Genomic DNA, 10,244 nt, shown 5'->3' on the forward strand with positions numbered 1-10,244 from the left:
TAATATGTCTTTCGTTATATAAATATTATTTGTCAAGAGAGGGGTAAGAAACTGGGACAAAGTGATTACTAGACGCAGCCCTCCTCCCTCCGGGGTGAACGTTTTAAACAAACACTTATAGAAAGCCATGATTGACTTTTTCTCCCTCCCCGCCTCCCTGTCCGTGCGAGCAAGGGGAGTGACTTCACCGCCTCCTTATAAATTCAACGCATCCGCCAGTAATAGTCGAGCATGCAGAAGGTTTTGCCATTCCCACACAAAGAGAGAGAGAGAGGAGAGAGAGAGACAGGGAGAGAGAGAGTGAGAGAAAACGGCACAGACGCAAACGGAGCCTTTGCAGCTCCTATACCAGTAACCTACCAAATATCAACCGAGACGAACGCCAAATCGAGCGAGAATAACGGAGCATGTGTTTTTTGTTGTTGGATACTTTACCATAATCTCTCCGACTATAGACGCGCACCCGAAGGCTACTCCCTCCAGAGCTCGCTCTCCGCGCCTATAGGATGAGTATGAGTTTAGCAGCATCCCTGGATTAACCGGACTGGTATAGCCTGCAGCCTACTTGCGGAGCGCGCAAGTTCGCTGGCACTTCGAAGAAGACGAATTGCATCCACCAGGAACGAGGATGGAGAGGAACTTAACAGGGTTTTGGTGCACACTGTTCGCTCTCCTCCTGCACGGCTCGGTGTGCGCGGCAGCAGCAAAAGAGCTCCGGTGCCAGGAGATCTCGGTGCCGTTATGCAAAGGGATCGGCTACAACTACACCTACATGCCCAACCAGTTCAACCACGACACGCAGGACGAGGCCGGGCTGGAGGTGCACCAGTTCTGGCCGCTCGTGGAGATCAAGTGTTCCCCGGACCTGCGCTTCTTCCTCTGCAGCATGTACACTCCGATCTGCCTGGAGGATTACAAGAAGCCCCTGCCGCCGTGTCGGGGCGTCTGCGAGAGAGCCAAGGCGGGCTGCGCGCCCCTCATGAGGCAATACGGGTTCCCGTGGCCCGACCGGATGAGGTGCGACTCGCTGCCCGAGCAAGGCAACCAGGACATGCTCTGCATGGACTACAACCGGAGCGAGACGACCACCGCGTCGCCCGTCATGGCAAAGCCGACCAACCGTCCCCTGAAACCCTACAATCCGCGGAAGAAGAGCGGCTACGGCCGTGTTCCCGGTAATAAGCACAAACCCGCGACCACCTCCTGCGAGCCGGGCTGCCACTGCCGCGCGCCCATGGTGCCGGTGACCGGCGACAGTCACCCTCTCTACAACCGGATCAAAACGGGGCAGATTCTGAACTGTGCCATGCCGTGCCACAACCCGTACTTCACACAGGAAGAGAGGACATTCACCGCGTTCTGGATAGGACTGTGGTCCGTGTTGTGTTTCATCTCCACGTTCGCAACCGTGGCAACTTTTCTAATCGACATGGACAGGTTTAAGTATCCGGAGCGGCCCATTATCTTCCTCTCCGCCTGCTACATGTTCGTGTCCGTGGGGTACATCGTGAGGCTCATCGCGGGCCACGAGCAGGTCGCGTGCAGCCGGGAGCACGGCGCGGAACACATCCACTACGAGACCACGGGGCCCGCGCTCTGCACCATCGTGTTTCTACTCATCTACTTTTTCGGCATGGCCAGTTCCATCTGGTGGGTCATCCTATCCCTCACCTGGTTCCTCGCCGCCGGCATGAAATGGGGCAACGAGGCCATAGCGAGTTACTCGCAGTACTTCCACTTGGCAGCATGGCTGATACCCAGCATGAAGTCCATCGCCGTGTTGGCTCTGAGCTCGGTCGACGGTGACCCCGTGGCGGGGATATGCTACGTCGGTAACCAGAACTTGGATAACCTCCGCGGTTTCGTTTTGGCGCCGTTGGTTATCTACCTGTTCATCGGTACAATGTTCCTCCTGGCGGGCTTCGTGTCCCTCTTCAGGATAAGGAGCGTCATCAAGCAAGGGGGGACGAAGACAGACAAACTGGAGCGGCTCATGATCCGGATAGGGGTGTTCACGGTGCTCTACACCGTGCCCGCCACCGTCATAGTCGCCTGTTACTTTTACGAGCAGCACAACAGACAGACGTGGGAGATATCCCACAACTGCACCACCTGCTCGCCGGAGCGCGACGCGCTGCAGAGGCCGGACTATGCGGTGTTCATGCTCAAGTACTTGATGTGCCTGCTCGTGGGCATCACGTCGGGCGCATGGGTCTGGTCCGGTAAAACACTGGACTCGTGGAGGACTTTCTGCACGCGCTGCTGCTGGGGCGGCAAGGCCACCGGCGGCTCGATGTACAGTGACGTCAGCACGGGGCTGACGTGGAGGTCGGGCACCACCGCCAGCTCGGTCTCCTGTCCCAAACAAATGCCACTGTCGAGAGTTTGAATATAGGGGAGAGAGAGTGAGGCACTCATTGTGTTGGGATTGTCCGTCAGCGTGTTGTAATTAGCACATTAATGAGCGCCTAATGATTTCTCTTTTACATAATGAGACAGCTGTCGGCTGTAGAACAATGTACCCATGGCTCAAAGAATACGGAGGTTTAATTAAATACGTACGGCAGCAAGGATTCCCGATTCTCGATACATGTTATAGCCAACTGTTCTATTTTATGACTGTACAAAAAAACATTTTGTTTAAGCACGATTCATAATGAGACTGCTCTTCGCCTAAAACGAGGCCATCTACTGCGCCCCCCCCCCCTCAAAGATGGTTTGAAGTACATTAATCAATGCCTTACAATGTCTCATACAGGTTTCATTGGTGCGTAAAAGTGTATTTATATAATTATTGGTGTACATACATTGTAAATTTGTATATGAAATTTTACGAGATTGTAAATATGTATAATTTCCACTTTGATAGAAGATCTTTATTTTGAGAATAAAACAAACTTTTATTGAATTTTGTTTGTGCGTCCTGCTCTTTCTCGCCCAACGCTTGACCATTGCATTGGATTAGAATCAGATCATATATTACATTTGCAGTGCGTGGGTTCAGTGCAATTCAAATTGTGTTTCAGTATAGCCTAGGCAACAACTGAATAGATTGGCGTGGAATATAGATGTGTGCGACTGTTTAATTTGGAGTGATCAACACTTTTATTCTAGTAAGGGATGAAGGGATTCTGCTCGGAAATCCATTCATCCATTACCATTAGTAGAATCTACTGTTACTGTCGAGCTGTTCCTCTCTTTCGACGGAACACGGGATTAACTGTCAAACGTCTCCCCAGCCGCGCAGATGGGAATAGCACTGGCCTGGCAAATAAAGCGCTACAGGTGGTCTGTGTTGGTCTAATCCTCTCACTATAGGGAACCCCTCTGCGCGACAATTATGCTACAAACGCTACTTTTTTTGCCCCCAATTAAACCCGCGAACCCGATGAAACATGTCAATTTTGCACATAACTCGCACAGTTATCTCTACTCAGATATGACATTTAAAGAGCGTTATTGACGTACGAGGGACAACGTTAAGAGGCCTACTCTAGCTGTGTAATTGCATGGGTGTCCCGTATTACTTACTATCTAGATGCCCTCTAGGCCTATAATTAAGATGTCACCGAGGAAGAGGAGACAGTATTAGGCCGACACTCTCCTGCGTAAAGGTAATTACCCCCATGCAGTGTGTGGTCTATTTACCCCCTGTCTGTATTTAACCCGTGTCTACATCTGCCGTAAGTAGCGCGACGACACACTATATCATTGTCCACCGTAAACCCACAGCTCTAAGCTGATTCAACATATATATTGCGTTTTGTAATAGTGGTACTTCCATATTAGAAAATGTACACGTTTTGAATACCAAATCAGCTTTAAACTGGTCTGACTATTTCTTGCTGTTGGAACCAATTTATTAATATTCATTCTTTATATTTTGTCGCATTGGATGAGATCGTTCAGGGCATGCTTTCTACATAACGACGAGAGGAACATATTGTCTGAAGTTTGGATCATATTCTGAGCTTTTACATTTACATTAATAATTTAATAAATAAAGTAATTTAGCTGACGCTTTTATCCAAAGCGATTTACAAGTTGTGTACAACAAGTCAGCAGGAGAATAGAATAGAATAGACTTTTAATTGTCATTGCACACAAGTATACAACGAAATTTCAGGGGAGCTCCCTGGAGGGGTACAACTTTGGCAGTAAGTAACATTGTTCGTCAGTGTTGAACTTGAGTGCTACAGTCTTGAGTGCATAGTAGTATAGACATGTTATCATAGTACTTAGGTAGTATAGGCAAGGTAGATTCCTTAATAGCAGAGTGCATAAGATACTAGTAAAAGACAGTACAAAGGTTAGTCGTTTTGGTATTGATGACAGTCCACAACAAACAATATTATGCTGCCACCTCGTGGTCAAAAGGTTTCCCTATAAATCTGCTTCTCTGGACATCAATAGGATCACGCATACATTAAGACAAATGTGAATATTAGCGTTGTTTTAAAATAATAATATAATAATAATAATAATACACATTTTAATAAATAAAAGGTTTGTAAAGCACAAAAAAGTGTATAAAGTGCTTTACAGAGAATAAAACAGTCAGACTTAATAACAGGAGCAGACAAAGAGCATGTAGCAGACAATATAACTAAAACTATTATGATGTATTGAGTGAATTGTATCATATAAGTAGCCTAGCAATGATTGGCTGACAATTTTGTCCACCCAATACATCCTATCAAGAGGCAGATGGCCAATTTCAGTCAATCCAAATAGAACTTCTTCCACCAGCTAGAATAGTCTTCCACCAGCGTAGCATTAGTTGGGAGACACTGTTAGCTTTGGCAGGCAGGGGTCAGAGGTCGTTGGGACATGCGCCCTTCCCCTGCCCCCCCCCCCCCTCCCCCCACAGTGAACATCAACAAAGGAAATGGGCTGGGGGTTCAAAGGTCGGCCCCGATCCATCTCCTACTAACCTAAACAGGAAGTTGACTTTACCGGTACAGGAAGGTCTCATCACTGACTGAGAGATCCACAACCCATCTCTTTCATTGGCCCCCAAATTAGTACGTTATCAATGGTGTCTTTGTCTGACCATCAAATTGGTTGTACAGACTTGTTGGTTTTGAACAAAATTATGTTAAAAGGTCTGAGATAAGATAAGATATTCTTTTATTGATCGCTTTGGGGAAATTCCAGGATGATCGACCCCATGTGAGATTGCACCCGAGGAGCCCCAGAGCCGACGAGCGAGTGGACCTGTATACCGGATTATTCTACCGACGACAGCCCGCCTTCCCAGGCACGGATTATGCTTTGTATACGTTGATTATTCCATGGATAAAGACCCCCGACACTGCCGTGTGTTGGAACCCCCCCCCCTGGAGAGGACGCAAGGTGAGGAGACGCTCTGCAAGACGAGGTCGCTTCACGTCTCTCCTCCGTGGACCGGAGGACGCCGGCCCACAAAGAGTCCATCTGCTTTCATCTGCGGTCCAAGGATCGCCGGCGCATTGAACGGCACTACAGTGGGTTCACCTGGGATACCCTTGGCCGGATGAGGCAGCCGGACTCTACCCCCCCCCCCTTCCTACTCCTGTCGGCTTACAAGCGACCGGATTAACCCCCCCTAGTGTATCCAGTCTATAATCATTAAAGTATCATTGCTGTTATTCCTTAACTATTCCAGGTCGTATATGTACCACCTGCGCCTTCAGAGATTGGACATTCTCTATTGATATACCGACGAATACTCTTGCCATAAAAGTGCATACTAATTCCATTCATAAATGTGATTGATTTGATTAAGTGCTTGCTCTACACACCATCGCTGTGTAGAAATAAAGACCTATTTCTAATTCGTACATTTGTGTTGGATCCGTTTCATCTACGTGACAGTGTTCATCATAATATATTTATGCCGAGTACTGGGTGGCCGAATATTAAGTACAAAGGTAGTGGTAGTAAGTATCATATCTAGTAATACAGTCAGGGAATTGTACCCCTCAGTTACAATTACTAATTAACTCCATTAGCATGCCACAGTAGTTAGCTACTTAAAATAACATTCCAATGTAGTTTAATCAAAGTCTCTCTCAAGAGAAGTCTACTCAGTCCGTCGCCATCTTGATGACGGCAACTAACAAGACACCTGACCCCTTCTACATAATGTGTCATCCAGTGGATTCTGCTGCTAGTTACCATGGTAACCACTCACTATTCAACATGAAATAACATCACATTTAATTTCTCTGAATACATTTGTTTTGTAGCAAGTAGTTTAGTTGCTGCCACGTTTAGCGTTAGGAATTTCTCCATTAAAAACTTCCGGAGGGCCCCGTCTCCTCATTATATAGAGTGTTTCTGGTTAAACTACCACCCAAATATGGCTAGTAATTGTATTACATGTAGTTAAATATTAGAATAGTCCCTAACACTGACTTACATTTGTTGTATACCAACCCCCCAAATTCATAGTTCATAGTTAAGTTAGAGGTAAGCAGATACAATGTGATTTAACTCATAGTGTAACTTATAGAGTTAGAGGTAAACATGTGACTGAACTGACAGTTAACTTATACAGTTAGAGGTCAGCATGTGAGTGAACTGATAGTTAACTTATAGAGTTAGAGGTCAACATGTGATTGAACTGACAGTTGACTTATAGAGTTAGAGGTCAACATGTGATTGAACTGACAGTTAACTTATAGAGTTAGAGGTAAGCAGGTAGAAAATGGAGGATTTGAGAGGATAGTTCTTTACTGAAGAACAGCATAGACAATTATTAATTGACTAACAAAAGTATTGGTAGACTATAAAACCAAACCAAATGACAAATCAAGTAATTGACTATGAGGGGGCAACCTAACACACACATATATACATTTAAATACAAGACAGACAAACAGACAGAAAAAAAAAAAAAATAGACAGACAGACAGACCGACAGACAGACAGACCGACAGACAGACAGACAGACAGACAGACAGACAGACAGACAGACAGACAGACAGACAGACAGACAGACAGACAGACAGACAGACAGACAGACAGACAGACAGACAGACAGACAGACAGACAGACACATTCTCTGATGTGCTGTTGTGCTCAATGTTGAGTCCATGACTGGTATGAAGGGGTTTCATTCCAAAAATCATTTTGCAATGAACATCTTCAAACAGAAGATGTTATGTGTAGTAAAAATTAGCTATTATTGTCCTATTGACATTCATTTACTCAATTAGTATTACTGACTGTATGTACAGTACAGTATGTTTAGCTATTTCTTACTAAGAAGTGGTCTCCTATTTCTGTACTACTTAGACTTGACCACTGGAGGTCAGTAAAAGTAGCAATATTCTATGCAAGGTTCTCAATCTTAAGAGATCATAGAGATTGTTCTTATTTTCAATGATGTCGAGATACAAAGACAAAATTAAAATAAACTAGAAAAAAAACAAGAAAAAAATCACCTCAAAGAAAGAATAATCAGTTAAAACAATTGCATACTGAAACAGTGGTTTGTGATCGTGGTTCTAAGGTTATGAGAATATGGAACTTTATGGTGTTTGGAGCACAAAAACTAAAAGCCAATGTTCCTAATAATTTGAGCAGATCAGATAGGGTCCAACATTCCAATCGAACATGGTTGTACTTTACTTAAAAGACATGCATGCTAGGTTTCCTGCCGTTGCCCTTGAGCAAGGTACTGGCATTACAGCTGTGTGGCTGCCAACTGCTCCTAAATAGTTAGGATGGGTCAAATGCAGAGGACGAATTTCCCCAGGGGGGTTAATGAACGTTCAACTTAACTTAACTTAAGTTATTTGCTTGTCATTGTCAACATTTTATTATATATTATTTCAATATCCAAATCCTGAAAACAAATCCACTTCATGAATAGTTTGAAATGGGGTGGTCAGGTGGCATGGATCCCCACAATACCCAACGTGGCCATGCCTGTCTAAGAGTCCTTGAACCCCTGTGACCAGTTTGCATACAGCTGCATTTTAATTAAACTATTCATGTCCCCCTCGCCAAGCAGCGACAACAGCCAAATAAAACGCGATACAACGTAAGGAGGACAGTGTCAGAGGCCAAACGGCGCTACAGGGATAAAATTGAACTCCAGTTTGAACAAGCTGACTCTAGAGCTATGTGGCAGGGGCTCAAAACGATGACAGACTACAAAGGCGCCTCCCTCAAACTGAACAGTGACATCTCCTTAGCAAATGACCTCAATACCTTCTATGCGAGGTTTGATGCTGGTAATAACAACACCAGCTCACAAGCCACGGCAATGGGGGGGGGGGGGGTCGGCTGCTGATGGAGGCGCAGTGTTCAGGGTAACAGAGCATGAGGTGAGGCGGACCTTTAAAAAAGTGAATATCAGGAAGGCAGCAGGTCCGGACGGCATCCCCGGCCGCGTCCTAAAAGTCTGTGCCGACCAACTGGCCCCAGTATTCACTGACATCTTCAACCTGTCCTTAGAACAGGCTGTCATCCCCACCTGCCTGAAGAAGTCCACTATTATCCCTGTACCCAAAAAATCCAAGCCTGCTTGCCTCAACGACTACCGCCCTGTAGCTCTCACCTCCATAGCCATGAAGTGCTTTGAGAAGCTAGTAAAGGGCTACATCTGCTCCTCCCTCCCCATCAACATGGACCCCCTGCAATTTGCATACCGCCCCAACAGGTCCACGGAGGACGCCATAGCCCATGTGCTGCACACAGCAGCATCACACCTGGACAAGAGGCAGGGGAACTATGTGAGAATGCTATTCATCGACTACAGCTCGGCATTCAATACCATAGTCCCCTCCATACTCATAGCCAAGCTCAGGGACCTGGGCTTGAACTATGACCTCTGCCAGTGGGTCTTGGACTTTCTGACTGGCAGACCCCAGGTGGTGAGAGCAGGCAACTGCACCTCCTCATCCATCACCCTCAACATAGGGGCCCCCCAGGGCTGTGTTCTGAGTCCCCTCCTCTACTCCCTGTACACACACGACTGTGTGGCTCAGCGGAGTAGCAATACAATCATCAAATTTGCTGACGACACAGTGGTGGTGGGCCTGATCTCTGCCAACGACGAGAGGGCCTACCTGGAAGAGGTCAAGGTCCTGGCGGGATGGTGCCAGGAAAACAGCCTCTCCCTGAACGTCAGCAAAACAAAGGAGATGATTGTGGACTTCAGGAGGTCGGGGGTCAAGGACTACAGCCCCCTCAGCATCGACGGGGCACCGGTTGAGAGAGTCAACAGCTTTAAGTACCTCGGAGCCTACATATCCGATTGACAGTGTTGTGAAGAAGGCACGACAACGCCTCTACTTCCTCAGGCGCCTAAGGAAGTTCCAAGTCAGTCAGAAGATCCTTAAGAACTTCTACTCATGTACAATAGAGAGCATCTTGACCGGCAACATCACCTCCTGGTTTGGGAATAGCACTGCACAAGACCGAAGCAGACTACAAAGAGTGACACGTTCAGCCGAACGCACAATTGGAGGGGGGCTCCCCACCCTCCAGAACATTTACAACAAGCGTTGCAAGGGCAAGGCTAAGAGAATCATTAAAGACTCCAGTCACCCGAACAACTGCCTCTTTGAACTGCTGCGGTCAGGCAAGCGATACCGGAGTCTCAAGGCGAGCACAGAAAGACTCAGAAGAAGCTTCTATCCCCAGGCCATCAGGCTGCTAAACGAACAATGAATGAACACTACACAACAACAACCACCATAGATCCTCCCCTACACAACAACAACCACCAAACGCACATAGCACACACATCCACACGCACACACTCACTTTAAACAAACACACTGTAGCACCCACTCCACACACTTTATAGCACACACCCACTTTAAACAAACACACTGTAGCACCCACTCCCCACACTTTATATTTATTGATGAAGGATTGCACTACAACTCGTACACCTTACTGTAAATTGTACCTAAATTGTACCTCATCCCATTTCTGCTTTGCACTATATAGTACTGTACATTAGTACACTGCATAGTATTGTATATTATATGGTAACTCAGAACATTGTACATATGTCTATACCGAACACTGTGACCTCATTTTCTTCTTCTAAACTACATGCTATACTATGTTATTTGATACTATCTTGTCTAGCACAGTCTCTGGAGCGTAACAGTAAGAAGCATTTTGTATGAAAGTATTCTGTACTTCTGTATGACAACTATTAAAGAAACTTGAAACTTGAAACATCCCCGTTAGAGATAGTATGACACATGGCAGCCTATTTATCATACCTTTCAACA

The 10,244-nt window shown here is 46.1% G+C and overlaps 1 protein-coding gene across 1 annotated transcript; it reads left to right on the forward strand.

Annotated features, from left to right (window-relative positions):
• Positions 1 to 245: 245 nt before the first annotated feature.
• On the forward strand, positions 246 to 2,908 carry LOC311226873 (frizzled-8-like). The gene has a single exon (XM_084312304.1). The coding sequence runs from the start codon at positions 629 to 631 to the stop codon at positions 2,387 to 2,389; it is 1,761 nt and encodes a 586-aa protein (XP_084168430.1). The 5' UTR covers positions 246 to 628; the 3' UTR covers positions 2,390 to 2,908.
• The last annotated feature ends 7,336 nt before the right edge of the window (positions 2,909 to 10,244 follow it).

The sequence above is a fragment of the Notolepis coatsorum genome (assembly GCF_963971535.1).
Source record: "Notolepis coatsorum genome assembly, chromosome: 4".
In the NCBI taxonomy this organism is placed as follows: Eukaryota; Metazoa; Chordata; class Actinopteri; order Aulopiformes; family Paralepididae; genus Notolepis; species Notolepis coatsorum.

What these genes read in the sequence shown, in the direction of transcription:
- LOC311226873 (XM_084312304.1), top strand. Translation starts at nt 629, where the DNA reads ATGGAGAGGAACTTAACAGGGTTTTGGTGCACACTGTTCGCTCTCCTC.